Raw genomic sequence first — 20781 nt, forward strand, 5'->3', positions numbered from 1 at the left:
ATATCTTTACTGAAATGATGGTGTCTAGCAACAACGATAGCCTATCATTGAATTGGACGAGCAACCATAAATCTCTTTCAACAACTTATGTCACGTCGCAACGCACGGGCACCTACTAGCGTTTGTTTGAGATTATAATACGCGGGATATTACACCATCTCCTGGATATAGCCCGAAGGTGTGGGTCCCACTGGTCGTAGGCCGCGATGTGGCGCCTCTGTACACGCCTACACAGAAAAGCGTCTCCCATCTTGACGACCCGTCTTCGACCTCGCTCCCACCTCGCCGCCCGATCCGACGGGCTGGATCGCCGGCGACCGACCGTTGTCGATACGAAGTGCAGCTGTAGGCTCTTCCTGCCGATCCCCTGCGTTTGCGTTCCATAATAGCACGACCAGCGCATCTCACCGGCTCAAGAGCATCCGTGGATCTGACCGGAGGAGGCCGCGGCTGCTACTGCTACTGCTCTCTCGGCGATGTCGAGGGTTCGGGACAGGACGGAGGACTTCAAGGAGGCCGTCCGAGTTGCCGCGCTCTCCCATGGATACACGGAGGTGAGTTGCGGCCACGTCCTCTCCATCCGCACCCCTTCCTTAGCGCAGTGAGTCATTGACTCATTGTGTTGGTTTGTGTATGCTATGTAGGCCCAACTGGCTGCGCTGATGTCGTCTTTCATCATCCGGAAGCCGTCGCCCAAATCGCCGTTCACTAATGCCGCCATCAAGACGGTAGGAGTCTGTAATGTGTTGCCTTCCTGTTTCAGTGTTTTGCTGTTTTGCATGTGGTGAGAAGGTTGCCAGTGTAATTGTTCGATGGATTTTGTTGATGTGTAGCGGATTGTTTTCCTGTTTTGCATGTGGTGACAGGTTGCCAGTATAGTTGTTTGATGGGTTTTGTTGATGTGTAGCTTGAGAGCATCAGGGAGCTCGAGAGGTTCATAGTGAAGCATAGGAGGGATTATGTGGACCTGCATCGCATTACCGAGCAAGAGAGGGATAACATTGAGCATGAAGTAAGTTGTATACTGTGTCGTTTGTTTTGATTTGCTATCACTTTTCCTGTGATGGCGCCTGCATGAAATCTTAAATGTGTGTATTACTCAACCCATGTGCTTAATGTTCATAAAAGAATTGTCTAGTGTGCTGTTTGCCTGTTTGGCACTGCATTACAATTCTCTAGCATTGTAATATGCTTGAAGCCTTCAATGTTTGAAAACTTCAATGGAAGCTTTTATGCCTGGAGGCTGAAGCTCAATTGCACAAAAGATACCTATTGTTGTAGCTGTACCATGTCATGTACCTTTTTGTAAATTATATACTTGGCTGCCAAGTTTTTTTCACAACTGTACAAATCTAATCTTGGATTACAATTATCGAAGACTGCAAGCCCTAAAAAATTGCTTAAGAGCCTGTATATATATGCACGATCAGTATCCTCCTTGATGTTCAAACAGTCAGTTAATGTAGGCTGTGCTTCTCTCTGCACACTATTAATCTACGTTTGGATATAGTGGAATGTTCCTCTTGTATAGACTATTGGCTTGACAACCTATATTCATACTGGCACGCTGCACATTGATTCATATAACCTGCTTTCTGTTATCAACCTAGTACTTATTTCTAACTACTCAATGCATATTAGATTGGTGTTTTTGTAAAAGCATGCAAGGAACAGATTGATATCCTAAAGAACAGGATCCAAGAAGAAGAGAAGAATGGAAGTGGAAAGACATGGCTTGGCACTAGGGATGGGAGTTCCCGGTTGGACTTGATAGCTCATCAGCATGGTGTGGTATGGTTATTCTCCTTACCATTGCTGTTATAAGTTAAAAGGTTAATTTGTTCTTTGAGGTATTTAGCAGTAGAACTGACCTGAATGCATTCCATTTAGAGATGACGCAAAGTAATTCCTTAGATACCTGTTACGGTTTCTACATGTATTATGAATTTATGATCCAAGATTTCTTTTTATTAGAGCCAATTGAGCAGGTCATCCTGTTGAGGATTGATTGTTTTCAACATTTCCTTTCCAAATTTTTGAGCTGGATGCATATTTCACTAGCTGGTAGTAGGATATCAGACTTTGATTGGTTGATTTCATTTGGTAGGATAAAAATTATACAGTGTGATTTTTAGAGGACAGATTGCCTAGTCAAAACAGGTGAACTTGAATAATATCTACTTTCATTTTCTTGTTCAGGGCTGCATAGGTAAGAGCATGTACAGGCGAGTACCTACCTCTATTTTTCTTTGTTGTTCATTTTTCTCTAATATCCAAATCTTAGTAGCAGTCAATCATCAGTTCTAAGTCTGAACTACAATTTTTTTGCAGTAGTCTTAGGAATTTTCTTGTGCCCAGCTCCAGTAAGCTGTTTATTCTGTGTTGAACTTTACCAGGTTCTAATTTTAAGTGAGCGTCTCCACTCGGTAACTGCTCAATTCGATCGTCTTCGGTCCATGCGTTTTCAAGATGCTATTAACAGAGCTATGCCAAGGAAGAATCAGAAGAGACCAGAAAAAAAACCTGCTGAACCGTCCAAGTCCAGTCTTGTTCTAAAATCTGATGTATCAAAGATTGTAGATCAGGAAGCGTCCACAGCACCTATGAGAGTTCAAGAACAACTACTGGATGATGAAACAAAAGCCCTCCAGGTAATACGTGGATGGTATATAAACTATTCTTTAGTGAAAAACTTGGTTATTTTACTTAAACTACTATGCGACATGTGTATGCTGAAACTCTTCTCAGGTGGAGTTGACAAGTCTTCTTGATGCTGTCCAAGAAACGGAGACAAAGATGATAGAAATGTCAGCACTTAACCATCTTATGTCAACACATGTTCTACAACAAGCTCAACAAATCCAGTATTTGTATGACCAGGTATAGGATTTGTTTGATCCTATTCTACCAGTTTATATGTTACTTGTGTTTTCCTATGTGAACATAAAATGTGGAATGTTAGAATGTACCAGAAAAGTATAATGGTCCCATGAAAGAGCTTTGTAACACAGTCTAGAATTATAATAATTTCCTCCATGGTCAGTTTTTTTCCTTCCGTTAACTGAAAGAACGCATAATTTGGATATGCGCTATATGAAACCTGGTTGTTATCTCGACGCAGGCTGTTGAAGCTACGAATAACGTGGAGCGTGGGAACAAGGAGCTATCCCAGGCGATCCAGCGCAACAGCAGCAGTAGAACCTTTCTCCTCCTCTTCTTCTTTGTTCTCACTTTCTCGGTTCTTTTTCTTGACTGGTACAACAACTGAGTTAGCATATGAAGACATTGTATGCTGTTCATGGGAAATGGTTAAATTATGAAAGCTGGTCTGTCTTGAAGTCCAAACCTTTTAGGTAGTCTGTTACTTTCTAAGAGTAGTGATCAAGCTGCTGTTCATCTGAATACGCCGGGATTTGTCATTTCATTTCTGACGTGCAAGCTACAGAAGCGATGGGATTGTAGAGAGGACAGACAGTGGTCAGGGCATCAGGCCATTTCCAGTCAGTTGTCAACAGCGTCGTCGTCATCCAGAGTACCTTAAGCATTGAAGTCGATATTTTCTTTGCTCTTGCGAAAGGGCCTCTAGCTGAGTTGGTTAGGTGGTCTAGCTGAGTTGGTTAGGTGGTCTGAGTAGCACTCGTTCTGGGTTCGACTCCCTGTGGGAGCGAATTTCAGGCTGTGGTTAAAAAAATCTCCTCGTCTGTCCCATGCCAAAGCACAGGTCTAAGGCTCAGCCCCGGTCGTGGTCGTTCTCACATGGGCTTCGATGCCGCTGTGTATGAGTGGAGCAGGGGTTCGAGGGTTTTCTCGACCTGTGTGAGAAGGTCTTTTTCTTAATATAATGCCGGGAGGCTGTCTTACCCCTTGACCTGCGAGTTTTTTTTTCTCTTCCCTGTTAGCTTTCACGCCAATCTATATTGGCTCCGATCAATATACCACATACATATAATGGCCCGGATCAGCGTCAGATGCATGTAATCACATATAGAAGGAAAATGCACTTGTGCTGTTGTGCACCTGAGGTCCTGGCTACAAAATTGCCGTATCAATTTCGGAACAGGGATTGAAGAGGACGCAGACATTGGTAGCCAAAACATCATTTTCGATTTACATATGCAAATGAGCAAATCGAAGGCCCTGACATGAAGACATGTCAGGTAGGCAACCTACCTAACAGGCCAACAGCGATAGATCAGGAAACCGCTGACGTTATGACGAGAAGAATGAAATATACATTTCACCTCCCATGTCTCATCATATTACAACTCTATATCAGCATGCTTGTCGATACAGACCATTACCCTGTCTACTATACGCATCATCCATTAGTATCCCTCTCTCCCCCTCTTCAATATCTACAGAGAGGCATATAGAACAGTCCTCTGTCTCAGAACAAGAGCAGGCACAGCAGCACAAACACAAAGAGGAAGAACCAGATCTGGTGCAGGGACCTCTCTATTTCCATCTGTTGCCGCCTCAGCCTGGGGTTCACGTTCTGTGCCGCAACATGGTATGGGCTCGTGTAGTGCAAGCTGGCTGGCAGCTGGCCACGGAGCACCCACGGGAGCACAACCTCTGCCATCCCTCCGAGCACCCCTCCGGCAGTCGAGTGGATCAAACCACGCCCTACCGGCGCTGGAGGGTATATGAAGTCGAACCCAGGGGGGACGGGATGGTGGTGCGCCTGCATCAATGGCTGGTGCTGAGGGCTGTCTCCCGTGCTCTGGTGGTAGTGCTGGTCATTGACATGGCTCCGTGCATTCTGTTGCTCGACAGCCTCCCGGTGTACCATGGGGCGGCGCGGGATGGCCATGCCATCCAGTGACTTCTTTGAGCTCCCTCCGCGGCCGTATAGCGGCACAAGGGTGTCCGGTGAGAGTGTTGCCTTGCATACAGGGCATTGCCGCCTTGCCGAACTGCCGTTGTCGCTGGCGGTTGACTCCACCCCAGGGCGCAGCCACTCGTAGATGCAAGGCCAGCAGTAGAGATGACCACAGAGGGTAACCACTGGTTCTGCTGCAAAATCAAGGCAGATGTTGCAGTCGAAGCACCCGCTTCCTGTCGGCGCCGCAGGCATGTCCCCACTGGCTTTCTTCACTGGCTCAGTATCAGCCACGAAAGGCTGGCTATTGATAGAAGCCATGCAAGGCTGATCCATTCTCCCAGCTTCCATGGCGATTGTGACGCTTGCTCTCAGAAACTGCTTTAGTTCGGTAATGACAGCACTGCAGTAGACGGAGAAACCAGAGGTGGTCAGTAGGAACACATACAATTTTGATAAAGCAACACGCCAGAACTCATTGCACAAAATGATAAGGGAGTCTAAGCATTCGAAGATGTTCATGATATTCGGACACCTAACTAACCGTGTGGGAGGACTAAAGAAGTGCAAGAAAGAAGACCGGAAGCAACGAAGCAAACCGCAAACCACGTTTCTAGTTTTTAATACATGCTGGATTCTGAGGCAGAGGCGGAGCTAAGCGTACAGACAACAGAAAATCAATTGAAATAAATAAGGACCACCACCACATCATCCTGTCCTGTCCTGGGGACTCTATCCGAATACATTGAACAAGTGTGACAACTGAAGCAAATGTTAGGTCCTCCAAATCGTGTTAAGAGGCAAATGTCCTTGAGAGTCTATGCTGGCTGCGCTTCTACCCAAGAATCCATCGCCTTTCCTATAGTAGCCCGAGTGCAGTGATAGATTCTCCAATATTTTTAGTACCTAGTAGTGTGAGTCAGCAGTCATGGATTCTCGAATAATTTAGTACTGGTGACTACAGCTGTTGCGCTTTGTTTCCATTCCCTTTTTTATAGTTATCCGCATGCTACTTTTTGTGCCATTGACAAGTTACCCAAGAATCTATCTATCAGAGATTAGGTAACTTATGTCAGCAAGGAAACGAAACCACTCACTTTATTGCAATGTGCATGGCAGCATAATATTGACTCCAAGACTTGGCTCCTTGGTCAAGGTAAGAACTATCATTGCCAGCTCGAAATTGCCTCGGGAAGAAAATAGAAAACTATTCAAGTTTTAAAAAAGGTCGCAAACGTGGACTTTTGACAAAGGCTGGCAGGTCCTGAACAGATTACCACATATTCTAACAAAATAAACGGCTGGAGAAGACCAAAAGAGCATATATGAATAAACAACGAAGTATGAGATAGGCTAAAGGTGTCCGTCCTTATCTCCAACATACGCTTGGGTGACATGTTGATATTTTTTTGTGGTTGTGGAGCTTCTTCCAAAGGAGCATCATTGAAAAACAACAATAGGTGGGGGTACTGATGTGGACTGCAACAATGCTAGACTAGCTACAACACTTGGCATGTTCAATGGAACCAAAAACACTGAAAAGATCATCATTTAAACATTTGGTTATCAGCAACAACTTACAACTAGAATAACCCAGTGATAATTGCACCTACTGTGCTGTGTACTCTGATCAGGAAACAATGAATAGTTTGTCCACCAGCTTCGTGAGAATTTCTAATTCGCTCTGGTCCCATATGTGCCATGACCACGTTTTTATATACAAGTAAAGCTTCGGTGTGTCTTTTCTAAGTTAGCATCTTAATTACATCAAGTACCTACAAATGAAGCTCAAAGAGACCATTTCCCTACCGTTCATGTTTTGCTTTGCGGTTAATGACTGCCCTAATAGATAATTAGATATGCAGTCAGATTTGGTACTGAAGGTGAAGGTCGTGTTTGACCAACAGAAGCTGTAAAACTCCAGAAATAAACAAGCCGCAAGGTTGCACGTGTACGAGCTACCATACTATGGTTTTGAGCGCGTTTCCACAATAGTTTGATCTAAATTTAGGCGTGCCAGTGAATTTGGCGGCCTCTATCATATATTCCACATGTTCCGTGATGCATTTAACTATACACACTAAAGCTATATCAGGACTTCAGGACCAAGAACAAAGCACCATCTTCAAATAACACAGAACGTGCGCCACGATTCGCACAAGTACTAGTAGGTTTCAAAAAAGAAAAAAAAAATGGCCACATGGGTACCAAGCAAACGCACCCATACAAGAGAAATTTCTTCAGAACCAGGTATTGAAGGCTAGGTTGAAATAGATATGCAAATCGACGCAATCTGTAGCCCCAGGGAGAAGGGTCGAATGAAACCTTTTGGAACATAAACTAAACTGGTAGCTGCACACGAATCCAGCACAGCAAAGAAATAATGGACGGGTTGGAGAATCCGTCTCAGGGAGAGAGGCCCAGATTTGGCTTTTATCAAGCACAACGGAAGCGGAGACCAGACAGAACAGACTCTCGGAGCAATCCATCCGATTACCGAACAAGGAAACAACAAGCCGTGCAAGCAAAGATAACGAGTTCCTTACCAGCAAAGGAAGAAATCAATCCGAGCTCCAGAATGATGAAGGCGGCGGCAAGGTCGCAGAAATTTGACACAGCGCGCTTCGGTCGAAGTCGAACGAGGCCCCGATATGGGCTATGGGCTCAGCGGCGCGGGAGGGAAAGATGGTTTCTGGGCGGTGGCGCTGGCGCGAGGCCGCGGCGCTCGGCGGTGCTTCGGACGACGAACACGGGAGCGGGGAGCAGGACGCGGCGGCACGGCAGCCGGCGATAAGGAGCAGGCTGATGAGAAGAGGCTCCGTAGGGGTATATAACGATGGGGGAGGGAGAAAACAACAGCCCCGCTTGGCTCGCAAGAAGCCAATAACGTCTTTAAAAGCATCTTAAAAATAAAAAAATATTAAAACAATAGTTATCTTAAACCATTGGATAAAACCATTGGCTTCGGCGTTCTTGATTAAGGTCATGTCTGGTTACTAAAGATCAGTCTCTTTTTACTCTCGTTTAGTATCTAAATTGCTAAACATTAGAACTAAAATATAAACTAAACCATATTAATTCCACATATTGCTCCTTATTTATTTCAGTTGCGTTCCAAAAATGGTAAGGATTCAAGAATAATAAGGGCATCTTAGTCATCTTATGAGTAATTTAATGTGTTCTGGATACTTTTAGTCTCTTCTAAGACTATTTCAGGACTAAAAAAACCAAATAGAGTTAAGATATATACCATGAGTCGTGTTCCCACAAGGCACACCGAACTGATATAAAAACATACACACCGAACTGAACCAGTCGTACCTAAAGATCTAGGATGTTGTTTGGTTCACGAAATATAAATTAAATAACAATAGTAATGATCCATACTCGACTATTAGTGGTAATAAGTTTGAATAGATCGTCAATTTCTACAATTACGGTGGATTTAAACAAACGTGGTTTAATGTTACCAAGTTATCTATCACGTTATAAATATACGAACCAAACATCACCTAGATCGTTGTTAAGATATATCTGCTCATCTCAAGATTTATTAAAGCGTTGAAAACACGTATGCAGAATATTGCAAATGGAGGGGCATACTCCTGGTGGGCCAACAGCCAAGGTAGCCAAAAGGTGTACACACATATTAACATATAAATAAAAAAATGCCTTAGTCTGTAGGACAACAACAAAAATTCAACTGTTCGAGAGTCTCTGGTTATATGTCCAACCGCAGACAACCTTTAACAATTGCAACAAACTTGTCAATTACTCCTAAAATCATCATCTAGTGCTAGTAAATGCAACAAACTTCGCAAGTGTTCATAAAACCATCATCTAATGAATGCGGATATTTGACTCAGTGTACCGAAACACAGAACATTTTTTTTTATTTCTTTCTGCAAATTTCAGCAGCGAAAGTTTTCCTTTTTTTATCAAGAACAGGGTATGCCGGAGAGGAAGATTCAAGTTATGGCATATAAAAAATTTCCACGGCCAGCATGATAGTTGATAGGTGCTTCGCTCAACGTAACCGCATACTAAAAACTTCAGTATATTTTAGTATGCTCTAACGAATTAGAGACCAAAGTTTTTTCACCAGAGAAAGAATATTTGCGCATACAAATAACTTTCCCTCTTGAGAGAGCTAGACCTTGTAGTCATTTCATCGAGCATATGGTGGGTGCCATCCATCCATGGGCCGTCGCTAGCAGCTGCAGGGGTTAAATGGCGGCGCCTCCCCTGACCAATCAGCCACCGTTTTCCACAAAACCAGTGTGCCACTGGCACCACACGGGCGACGGAAAAACGCAAGCAGAACCGCCAAAGTGAAAACTAGGGGGGTCCAGCTAAAACCAAACCAGTCCAGCTAAAACCGTGTCCTGCCATCCGGATAGGTGGCCGTTTGACCATTCGAGCAAGGCAGATTCACGTGGCATTCATTCACTGCGAGCGTCTGTTGCGTTCTCATCTGGTGCGGGCAGTGGCCACAGCGCCGTTGAGGCTTTGTTCGTTTACACCAATCCCGCTCTGGATTAGCATGGATTGGAATTAAATCCATGGCTCAATCCATGCCCCAAAATAATCCATGACTACGTAATTTTTTTTATTCGGTTAAACCCATCATGGAATATAACCCAAAGGTTTGAGAATTTTTTAAACTATGGAAGACATGGATTCTATCCATAGCCCATTAGGTATGGAACAAATCCATGAGATATTGCACAAGTTTACATTAGAATTCATGGATCAAAAGAATAACTAGCTTTGAAAGTCACATGGATTTGTTGATGGATTTAATCCCACCATAGGATTGGGTGTGAGATATGGATTCACCCAATCCATACCCGGATTAAATCCATGGTGGGATTATATCCCATGTAACCGAACAAGGCCTGAGTTGGTACGGCGGCCCTTGCGCCTGTCGCGTTCTCATCTGGTCGGGCGTACTACGTGACGCGATAAGTTATATGGGGCGCGCTGCCCTCCGGGCTGACGGGCTCCGACCCGCTCCGCGCACGACGGCACGAGCAATCATTGGCCTATGGCCTGAGTCCGTCCGGTCGTCGCGGAGAGCAAACAAGATGTTAAAAGTAAACGGTTGTGTGAACAGAGAATGAGAACTCGTAGTCCCTTTCCATTGATCTAGTACATATTTATACACAGTGAAGGGGTGTCTTTGTACCCCTTCGTGGATTACAGAGAGAGAGAAAGAGTTACAACTTTTCACTAACAGACACCTTTTCTAACAGACACCTAATCACTAACTATTTCTATTTTCCGGAGTCCTTTGCTTCATGCATCCTGGCGACGAACGGTTGTACCTTTTCCTGAACGGGTGTCTTTTCATAAAGATGAGATCACCGTAGAATTAATTCTTAACACTCCCCCTTGATCGAATCCATTTTATTGAGATCAACTTGGAATATATAAACTAACAATCTCTAATCTATTATGTCTATTATTATCTTGTAAAAACCCTGTGGGAAAAATAGATGATATGACATATGTCCTATATTGATATTACCTCATTAAAAACTTTATATGGTAAAACCTCATCGAGGGAAAAATCCATAGAAAGAAAAGAGTATAATATAATGTCAACTAGATTATATTTTGGAGAGTGATACTCCCCCTGATTCCTGCAAATCTCTAAGTCGTCTCATACCTATTCCTTTAACATATTTCGAAAATGTGGAATATGGTAATGACTTTGTAAATAAGTCACCAAGATTATCACATGACTTAGTTTGCAAAATGTTTATTTCCCCATCCTTTTGTAACTCATGAGGGTAAAACAATTTTGGTGCAATATGTTTTGTAATATTACTTTTTATATAACCAGTCTCCATCTGAACAACACAGGCAGCATTATCTTCATAGATAATGGTTGGTGAGTTAATTGAACCAATGCCACATGACTGCGTTATGTGGTTTATCATTCTGCGAAGCCAAGTACACTCCTTAGAGGCTTCATATAATGCAATAATTTCAGAATGATTAGTGGAGGTAGCTACCAAAGTTTGTTTGGATGATTTCCAAGAGATAGCAGTTCCACCCTGTAAAAATACAAAACCGGTTTGAGATCTGGCATTATGGGGATCAGATAAATAGCCAGCATCAGTATATCCAATTAAAGTAGGGTCTTGACTTCTACTATAGAAAAGATTTGGTTTGACCCAAATCCTTCATCTCAAATTCCGTCTTTAAATGATGACGTGCTTCATTTATATCTTTTTCGCTTCCAATAATATTGAGGTCATCAACATATACTGAAATGATACAAAATCCAGTGGAGGACTTCTTAATGAACACACATGGACAATCATCATTATTAGTGTATCCTTTAAGAGAAAGGAATTCACTTAAGCGATTGTACCACATTCGCCCTGATTGTTTTAAGCCATACAGTGACTTTTTCAACTTTACACAATACATGTTACGATTTGCCGATGGATTCGGTATATTTATTCCATCTGGAACTTTCATATAAATTTCCGAATCCAGTGACCCATATAAATATGCGGTTACTACGTCCATCAACTGCAAAGATAGACGATTTTGTACTGCCAGTGAAATTAAGTATCGAAATGTTATGCCACTCATTACTGGAGAATATGTTTCATTATAATCAATGCCGGGCTTTTGCGTAAAGCCTTGTGCTACTAACCTTGCTTTATATCTCACCACTTCGTTGTTTTCGTTTCGCTTACGAACGAAAACCCACTTGTATCCTACTGGGAAGGTGCCTTTAGGTGTTAACATCACTTCCGAGAATACTTCTCTTTTATAAAGCGAGGCAATCTCTTTTTCAATAGCTTCTTTCCACTGATTCCAGTCTGAGCGTTTTCTACACTCTACCATGGATTTAGGATCTAGATCATTAAGGATGTCAGCAACTTGTTCAGAGAAATAAGAGTCGACTACAGTAGCCTTGCGGTCAAAGGTTTCACCAGTTTCAATATAATTGGTAGCAAGTTCATCTACCCTTAAGGACACATCAGGATTTCCCATATCCATGGTCCTCGGGTTTTCCGATATTACTTCTTCGACTATGTGCGCATTCGAAGAGGGTTGTGTATCAATTCCACATTGTGTTTCATCAATTTGTTGTTGATGTGCATTTACCGTCTTTCTTTTCTTTAAAGGAGGCGAATCCTTATTGGTTGCCTTACTTCTCCCCCTTTTATTAGTAGGATTTTGAGTGGTTTTGTTTGGTACCTCCACTCTTTCAGGCGCGTTCCTAGCAGGAATGAAAGACTTTATTACACCTTTGTAATTAGTGAATGCATCAGGCAGGTTATTTGCAATATTTTGCAAACCAATAATTTTCTGAACTTGGAGTTCATTTTCTTTAGTACGGGGATCTGAGGAGGAGATACTCTTCGCATCCCAATCAATTTCTCGGCATTCTCCTTTCTGGTACTTGAAATCTCCCCCTAATGCCGGGAAATGCTCCTCATTAAAAATACAATCAGCGAACCGGGCCGTAAATAGATCACCCGTTAGGGGTTCTAAATACTTTATTATTGACGGAGATTGGTAACCCACATAAATCCCTAACTTTCTATGGGGGCCCATAGAGGTACGCTGTGGTGGTGATATCGGTATATAAACGGCACACCCGAATTTACGCAAATGGGAAATCCTAGGAGGGTCCCCTCGTACTAACTCCAAGGGAGAGGAGTCATGATATGCAGTTGGTCTTAGTTGTAGTAGGTCGGCAGAGTGTAAAACTGCATGACCCCAACATGACGTAGGCAAAGAGCAATTCATTAGTAATGGACGCGCAACGAGCTTTATTCTTTTGATTAAAGATTCAGCCAAACCATTTTGAGTGTGGACATATGGGACTGAGTGCTGAACCTGAATTCCTAAAGCCATACAATAATCATTAAAGGCATGGGAGGAGAATTCAGCAGCATTGTCCATTCGGATCGATTGGATCCGATGTTCAGGATAATGTGCCTTTAGCTTTATAATTTGTGACATTATTTTAGCAAAAGCATGGTTTCTAGTTGACAGTAAACACACATGTGACCATCTTGTAGATGCATCGATTAAAACCATAAAATATCTGAACGGTCCAGAAGATGGCTCAATTGGGCCACAAATATCGCCTTGAATTCTTTCAAGAAATCTAAGTGGTTCCGCTCGGATTTTAAGAGGTGAAGGTCTTAAAATCAATTTCCCTGTAGCACATGCAGTGCATATGTAATCTGAAGATTTGGGAAATTTTGCTTCAGTCAAATCATGACCAATCGAATTGGTGATAATTTTTCTCATCATCCCGATACCTGGGTGCCCTAGTCGATCATGCCAAATTTGAAATGCATCGACATTCTGAAAAATTACCTTGTATGTAACATGTTCAATGGGCTTGATGTATGTATAATATAATCCGGATTCTAGAGTTGGAATTTTTTCACATATCTGTTTGCCATATTTAGTAGGTTTGGTAAGAAGTAGATATTCTTCTTTATTTTCTTCATATGTTTCCACATGGATCCCATTCTTACGAATATCTCTATAACTTAATAAGGTACGAGTTGAATCGGGATATAATAAAGCATTCTCGATCACAATTTGAGTACCCATTGGAAGAGTGATAATGGCTCTGCCAGAACCGACTATCAATGCATCTCTTCCAGCAATTGTTAAAACATTTCCTTCCCTTTTCTTTAAAGTCTGGAAATATTTTATCTCAGTTAATATAGAGTTTGTGGTACAGCTATCCACAAGGCATAATTCCTCCTCCAATGAACCATTTCCGGTAGACATCTATATTAATAACAAGAATTATGTGATTAATTCTTTATTTTATTAAATATTTATTTATACATACATATGGTATCTGATATCAATATTACAATAATAATATTATGGTATATATGAGTTTTTGTACTATCATTAGTACAACTCTTATTGTAATAACTATATTCAAATCCTAAGCAAACTCTATATAATATGACTTCTAACTATGAATTATATTACAACACTTAAATGATTTGGGTATCAAATTTCAAAAGTAGATATCTAAACTAGATCTCCACATATGTCGCCCGAGTTGTATTCAATCATCATGTCGTCCATCTGCTGAGCGGATGCCTTGTTGTTGGAACAACCAATCTCCTTATCTTTCTCAGTAGCTTGATTGAAGTGGGCTTCATATCTTGATCTTTTATTGCCATCTCGGAGTGACCTTAAATAATGGTCTACCAAATGCTTAGGAGTACGGCAAGTGGCCGCGAAATGCGTGTTACAACCACACTTGTGACAAAGACGTGGTTTGTCATTTGCAATTTTTTCATTTCCACGAGCTCTCTTGTTTTCTTTATGCCTAAGGTTCTTTTTATAGTTGCGACCACGATGAGCAGGAGGAAATTTTGGATTTCTAAGTGGAGATCCATTAAATTTCCTTTTATTCAGAGCTTTATTCTGTGCATGGTGGACCTCGGGTAGAGGTGCAGCACCAACTGGACGTAAATGATGGTTCTTCATAAGTAACTCATCATTCTTCTCGGCTTGAATTAGTGAGTGAATAAGCTGGGAATAAACTTGGTGGTTCTCTTTACGATATTGATTACACAATACCCTGTCTGACGGGTGCATAGTAGATAAAGTTTTTTGTATCTTTTCTGCATCCGTTGGTTCTTTTTCACAAAATTTCAACCTTGTGCATATGTTATGAACTGTATGATTGTAATCAGTTACAGATTTAAAATCGTGCTGATAACGTGTTAAAAGTAAACGGTTGTGTGAACAGAGAATGAGAACTCGTAGTCCCTTTCCATTGATCTAGTACATATTTATACACAGTGAAGGTGTGTCTTTGTACCCCTTCGTGGATTACAGAGATAGAAAGAGTTATAACTTTTCACTAACAGACACCTTTTCTAACAGACACCTAATCACTAACTATTTCTATTTTCCGGAGTCCTTTGCTTCATGCATCCTGGCGACGAATGGTTGTACCTTTTCCTGAACGGGTGTCTTTTCATAAAGATGAGATCACCGTAGAATTAATTCTTAACACAAGAGACCTGCCGCGTTCCGCTTCCGCCACGCCGACGCTACAAACCGTTCTGCCGGCTTTGCCCTGATCCTGGCACCGACGCACGTTTAGCACCCACCGAGTGAGGCTCTTTCTTGTTTGATCGCTCCATTCCACAGGTGCGTGCATTTATACGGCGACGACCGTTGCAGGTTGGATGGCGCTACCGGTGCAGTACGCACCGTACCAGTCGGATTGGCGAAGGCTTCGTTTGGATCATTAGAATTAAATTTAATTTTAATAATAATAATTTAGGTATATATTAATAAACTAATTCGTTTTATGTAAAATATATTTATATATTATTATTAACAAGATATCAGAGATATTTATGTGCTATATTTTTAGTATAAAAAAGTGAGACAAAGAGTGTCATGTAAATTATAGAGTATAAACAAATCCTACTAATACATAAAATCATTTCTCATTCCTCATCTCATGAATTTGAGATAGGTTTATATCTAAACTTTGAAAAGTGGTGGAATATCAAATTCCAAACTAAATAACTTACTTTATTGAATGTATTCCAATTCCTCTAAAATGAAGGGATCCAAACGCCCTAGTAGAGTATTTAAGTGGGTAAATATATAAAAAAACTCAAGACATATATTTTGACAAAAACAATGTATCTTTGCTCTATGCTCGAGACAATATACTAGCTAATTGATGAAATTAATTTATTAAATATTTTGATTTGTGTAATGAATATAATAAGATACATGTTTTAGACATACCTATTGTATTACATTGTGTTTTAGCTGTGTCTTATGTTTAAAGTACCATGAAACGGTGTTAAGATTGTACATGTTGTAAGACGATGGGATCAGAGATTAGACCTGTCTGCATTGAAAACATAGGGGACTATTCGATCGCAGATCCAGACGATACGGACTGCCCGCTGTTTGAAGCGTATGTCCGTGGTTTACACGCCGCCGGACCACCGAATGAATGGATCCACCGGTCGACGGTTCTTCCTTCCCTCTGTGTGGTCCGCAGAGTTTCAGGGCTCAGGCTTTGACAATTGACACGCCCCAATTGATTTGCTGTAGGATCTAAAGCTTTGTCCGTAACGAAGAAATTATGTCGTACTAACAGAGGCCATCCTGAATCCTGAATGCAACACAGCCCCGACTTCGGCCCACGTACGTATGATAGATAATAGCCAGACGAAACAGATGCAATAATCCATCTGTCGTTATGGAATTAATGTTGATTAAGTACGATCGAATCTATAAAAAAATAATAGCAATATTAAATATCTTCGAACAAGTCTATTGTAAAAAAGATTGTTATAAAAATATATTCGACGTTCTATCTAATGATACAAATTATATATCAAAGCCAAAGAATGCTCCCAATTCGTGAGTCTTGCTTTGGAAATGAAACATCAAAACAGGACCACCACCCAAGCGAAGCGACAACCAACACAAGGGGCTTCTTCGCTACAGTAGCAATGGAATGTATGAGGCCCATACATATGCTTGCCTGCAAGGAGAAGGCTCACCCCTATCCAAGTTTCACGCTCTTCTGTCGGATTCAAGCCAGCAACTACAACTACAACACAGAAAACATCTTTGGGCTGCTTCAGTAGTATGCCGAACTAGGAAAGAGTCACAGTTGATATCCATTCCTTTGAAAAAAAAGAGAGTAATTCTAAGATTAGCAGATAGATCCAAGACTTAAATTGTTAGATGGTAGATGATGTTCTAAGAACTCGCACGTTTCTCTGTACAAGAGATAAGACTCTCTCCAACAAGGGTCGGTAAAGCCTCCTGTCCGCCAAATATAGCAGACACAAACGTCCGGTAAGCGTCCAGCAAGGTGCGCTATACTGTCCGCTAAAATTTAGCGACTCTTCCTCAGCCGCTACATTTGCCGGGCATACGAGCGCGCGCTATATACTGTTCCCGTGCTGCTGCAGGTCTGAACGCGCTTTCCATTCAAAGGACCTCGGAACGAACATGCAAAGGACATCTCCGACGTCATCTGAGCACCATCTCCCGTAATATAATAAACAATGAGAAGGAATTATGCTACACATGTTTAAGTTCAGATAATAAAAATTGTTAATAAATTTTAAAAAACTATTGTCTTGCATGTTTTATTTCAATTAGCGTGTAATGAAAAGAAATGAAATATAAACCAAATAAATGGACAAAATAAAGTCTGAGGACAGAATCTTTTAGAGTGTTCTGTAAAGTACAGAGAATATTCTTTTAGGGCTAATTTGGGAACACTAATTTCCCAAGGGAAAATGAACTAATTTCCTTTGGGAAAATGAAAATCCCATGAGAAATTAGTGTTCCCAAACTAGCCCTTAGGGGACGAAATTTAGGGGACGTTGCTGAAGACAGCCTAAGAAGGCTTGAGGTTACTAATAAGCGGCCTTAAGAACCATTGCTGTTGAATATTCGGCATGGCGAGCACGGGCGCACTTGCGCACACCCGGTTGAAGCAAGCGTCGCAACTTGCATTAGTCGCATGTGGAGTGGACCCGTCGCCATGCAGCTGCTAGGAGTGCTCGCCGATAATGGGCAGTGGTCGGGCGCCGGCGCGGCGAGGTTTGGGCTTCAGGACACCGGCAAGGCGGCAAGGCTTGGCTTGGGTTCACAAAACTGATTTTAAAAACGTAGCAGGCCTCCCGCATAGTCGCGGGGTTTTCCAGTCTTCGAGGCAAACGTTTGGGCTTGGGCCTCCCGCACGGCCACACTCCACGGGGATGCTTCTCTGCACAACTGAACTACCAACCAAACATCCGAAGAAACCCAACTAAAACCACAGGGAAACCTCAAGCTCACACCGTTACACATCCTCCTCCGTCCACCCTGTCCTCCGGTCCCCCGTCATCAAACCCTTCCAATCTCGTCTTCCCCACACCCGTACCCATCAGATTCTCCGGGAGGGGGAGGGTAGCTGAAGGGCACCCAGTGGGCGCAATGCGCGTCCTCGCCGTGGTCCTCCTCGCCGCAGCGTGCGCGGCGGCGGCGGCCGGAGGCGGCGGGGAGCTTCCGGAGTTCCGGGAGGCTCCTGCGTTCCGCAACGGCGCGGCCTGCGCGGGCGCGCCGACGATCCACATCGCGATGACGCTGGACGCCACCTACCTGCGGGGCTCCCTCGCCGGCGTCCTCTCCGTGCTCCGCCACGCCGCGTGCCCGGAGTCCATCGCCTTCCACTTCGTGGCCTCCTCGGCGTCCCCGGCGCGCCGCCTCGCCTCGCTCCGCCGCGCGCTGGCGGCCGCCTTCCCCACGCTCCCGGCCACCGTGCACCGCTTCGACGCGCGCCTCGTCCGGGGCAAGATCTCCTCCTCCGTCCGGCGCGCGCTCGACCAGCCCCTCAACTACGCTCGCATCTACCTCGCGGACCTCCTGCCGCGCTCCGTCCCCCGCGTGCTCTACCTCGACTCCGACCTCCTCGTGGTCGACGACGTCGCCCGCCTCTGGGCCACCGACCTCGGCCCCGACGCCGCCCTCGCTGCCCCCGAGTACTGCCACGCCAACTTCACCTCCTACTTCACCGACGCGTTCTGGCGCCACCCCGAGTACGCCGCCGTCTTCGCCAACCGGACGCGCGCCCCCTGCTACTTCAACACCGGGGTAATGGTCATCGACCTGGACAGGTGGCGCTCCGGCGGGTACACCGCGAAGCTGGAATACTGGATGGAGGTGCAGAAGCAGGAGGCCAGGATTTACGAGCTGGGCTCCCTCCCGCCGTTCCTCCTGGTGTTCGCCGGCGAGGTCAAGGCCGTGGGGCACCGGTGGAACCAGCACGGGCTCGGCGGCGACAACGTGGCGGGCCAGTGCCGGGAGCTGCACCCCGGTCCGGTCAGCCTGCTGCACTGGAGCGGGAAGGGGAAGCCGTGGCTGCGGCTGGACGCCGGCCGGCCGTGCCCACTCGACGCGCTCTGGGCGCCCTACGACCTCCTTCGCCGCCGCGGTGCCCGGGACGATCTCCTCGATGCCGTCGCCTGACAATGCTGTCCCCGCATTGCTGGAGCGCGATCGATTCATATGCCACGGCCCACGGCGCTTGGCTGCTCCGCTCACTCCGCCGTCCCACGGGTCGATGTCGGCGTCGGTCCGCCGAGTCACTGATACATTAGTCCCACCTGGACACTCCGCATGGGTCCCATTATGGGTCCATGCTGTCAGTCGTTATGGCGTTGGTTGGAGTGGCGCTGTCGGTACTGAAATTCGTCGGGCCCACACGTTGGTGGCGGATGGGGGTTTTGTGGTGGGGGCCGAGGTGAAATGCAGACATGGGCTGTGTACAGCTGTTTTTTTGGCCTGTTGGGACCATAGATCCTATATATTCTTTATTTTGTTCAAATTCTTACTTTCATAATAGGCAAAAGTAGTGCAGACACAGGTTTTATCACCATGGGATAAAACTGGGTATATTTGGAGTTAGTGTTGTGTGTGTACAACTGTACATGTATAGTATAAGTCCATGATCGTCGTTGGTTAGAGTTTAGTTTGCGGAAACAAGGAGTGTTGTTCTTGGGAAATGTCGCTTGGTGTAGTCTTATTTTTTTTTGTACTAAGTACCATGCTGCTATTTATAGTTCGTTGATCGCAGTGCAGTCAGCCAGATTTGACGTGTCCTTTTGCTCTCAGAATGAAGGAAGAATATTGCTAATCTAAACTTTCATATTAGGAACAAAAGTAAAAGGTTAACTGGATGTCGCCTGGTGGCACAGATCTCAATCCCGCGTCTCCAAAATTCAGGCATCTGAATCTGACTTTCTAGCTTTTGTTTAAAGCCTAATCCACCCATGATTTCAGTGGAGTTTGGTGCCTTGTGAATCGAATGGGCGCTGGCCAAGTGCTCGAGGGGATCTTTGTAAAAAATAAAGGGTAGCAAATTATTTGCTTCTCCCGTGCGCGAGCGCGACAGGGAAGAAAACGGTGCGGTTGCTTTCTGCCTTTTCTCCTCAGTTAGCATCAGGTTTCCAGAAGGGGATGATCTCACGATTGCGGTAGCGTGCGAGCAGCGAGCGTGATGTTGTCGACGGGAATGCGGCTTCGTTCAGGATTACTGCAGCGGTGACAGGCCTTCCAAAGGTGCTTAAAGTCTTTCAAAACTGACCACATCCAGTTGTGCACTTGTGTTGGGCTGCGTGCCTTGATCTGCCCAACTGGGCACACACGCTCCGCCTCCCCTACTCCCTGCGGCTCGGTGCTGGTGCTGTAGCCTGTAGGAGAACTGACACAAGCGGCACCGACAGTCTGGGCATTTTACTCATGGACTCACGCAGGATGATAATTCATGTGGCAAACAACACCATACGATAAAATCAAACAAGATCATAAAAAACTAATATGCATAGAATTCAAATTCTATATGAATACATGATACAAGTTCAATGAAGAAAAACTCCATGGACAAAAGAATCAAACTTATCGCTAATTTTTTAATAACCGAATCAAAACCGTGTGTGATTTGTCGAATGTCGATCTCCTCGAAGGCATTGGCGCCAAAAAAGGAGTGGAGTCAGGCGATTTCTCAAGTTGAGAGCTAGGACTCGCTGGTTCGTCAAGCTCACCGACCACCGAGTACGGGTTGCATCATTGTGACGAGTGGTCTGAAAGCCCGCTCAGTTACTATCTTGGCCTGGCCCATTTTCTATAGGTCTGTGCCAGCCCGACACGAAAAGGCAGCTCGGGCTTAGGCAGAGGAGTGAGGCCATTGGACTGGTCCGGTCCGTCCCCGCTAGGCCTCTACAGAGAAATGAGCCCACACGTTTTGAAGATCGGGTTCAGTTTCCTAGCCGTGCCTGGAGGACCAGGCCCATGCCGTATCGAGGTGTCGGGTTGAACGGTTCGTTTGTACATCTCAAAGTCGAGTGGACCATCACTCATAGCCACTAGGCCACCTCTTTGATAGGGAAAGTTAACTAGGTGTC

General features: G+C 44.3%; 3 protein-coding genes across 6 annotated transcripts; 2 read left to right on the forward strand and 1 right to left on the reverse strand.

The window, feature by feature from the left end:
* The first annotated feature begins 196 nt into the window (after positions 1 to 196).
* On the forward strand, positions 197 to 3436 carry LOC100280225 (Syntaxin 81). Its single transcript, NM_001153155.2, has 7 exons — positions 197 to 554; positions 645 to 728; positions 908 to 1012; positions 1642 to 1791; positions 2397 to 2651; positions 2749 to 2880; positions 3122 to 3436. Exons 1-7 carry the CDS (start codon positions 477 to 479, stop codon positions 3266 to 3268), a joined length of 951 nt encoding a protein of 316 aa, NP_001146627.1. The 5' UTR covers positions 197 to 476; the 3' UTR covers positions 3269 to 3436.
* A 601-nt stretch (positions 3437 to 4037) lies between these two features.
* LOC100286356 (uncharacterized) lies at positions 4038 to 7677 on the reverse strand. Of its 4 annotated transcripts, none has more exons than XM_020545119.3 (3): positions 7369 to 7677; positions 5920 to 6009; positions 4038 to 5225 (listed from the first exon to the last, which is right to left on the reverse strand). In XM_020545119.3, exons 2-3 carry the CDS (start codon positions 5934 to 5936, stop codon positions 4388 to 4390), a joined length of 855 nt encoding a protein of 284 aa, XP_020400708.1. In that variant the 5' UTR covers positions 5937 to 6009; positions 7369 to 7677; the 3' UTR covers positions 4038 to 4387. The 4 variants fall into 4 exon arrangements, with proteins under 4 accessions (XP_020400708.1, XP_008662077.1, XP_020400707.1 ...); XM_008663855.4 differs by having other exon boundaries at positions 5920 to 6029; XM_020545118.3 differs by lacking the exons at positions 5920 to 6009; positions 7369 to 7677 and adding an exon at positions 7044 to 7359.
* Positions 7678 to 17179: 9502 nt separating this feature from the next.
* On the forward strand, positions 17180 to 19475 carry LOC103641870 (probable galacturonosyltransferase-like 3). The gene has a single exon (XM_008665186.3). The coding sequence runs from the start codon at positions 17816 to 17818 to the stop codon at positions 18845 to 18847; it is 1032 nt and encodes a 343-aa protein (XP_008663408.1). The 5' UTR covers positions 17180 to 17815; the 3' UTR covers positions 18848 to 19475.
* Positions 19476 to 20781: the final 1306 nt, after the last annotated feature.

Source organism: Zea mays, chromosome 10, assembly GCF_902167145.1.
Source record: "Zea mays cultivar B73 chromosome 10, Zm-B73-REFERENCE-NAM-5.0, whole genome shotgun sequence".
In the NCBI taxonomy this organism is placed as follows: Eukaryota; Viridiplantae; Streptophyta; class Magnoliopsida; order Poales; family Poaceae; genus Zea; species Zea mays.

Bases quoted from the DNA above. Each gene is read 5' to 3' on its own strand.
- LOC100280225 (NM_001153155.2), top strand. From the start codon at position 477: ATGTCGAGGGTTCGGGACAGGACGGAGGACTTCAAGGAGGCCGTCCGA. The intron at 1,792-2,396 runs GTATGGTTATTC...GAACTTTACCAG, and splicing joins TAGCTCATCAGCATGGTGTG to GTTCTAATTTTAAGTGAGCG. The intron at 2,881-3,121 runs GTATAGGATTTG...ATCTCGACGCAG, and splicing joins TCCAGTATTTGTATGACCAG to GCTGTTGAAGCTACGAATAA.
- LOC100286356 (XM_020545118.3), bottom strand. From the start codon at position 7,159: ATGTTCCAAAAGGTTTCATTCGACCCTTCTCCCTGGGGCTACAGATTG. The intron at 5,226-7,043 runs GTGCGTTTGCTT...CGTCTACTGCAG, and splicing joins AAGAAATTTCTCTTGTATGG to TGCTGTCATTACCGAACTAA.
- LOC103641870 (XM_008665186.3), top strand. From the start codon at position 17,816: ATGCGCGTCCTCGCCGTGGTCCTCCTCGCCGCAGCGTGCGCGGCGGCG.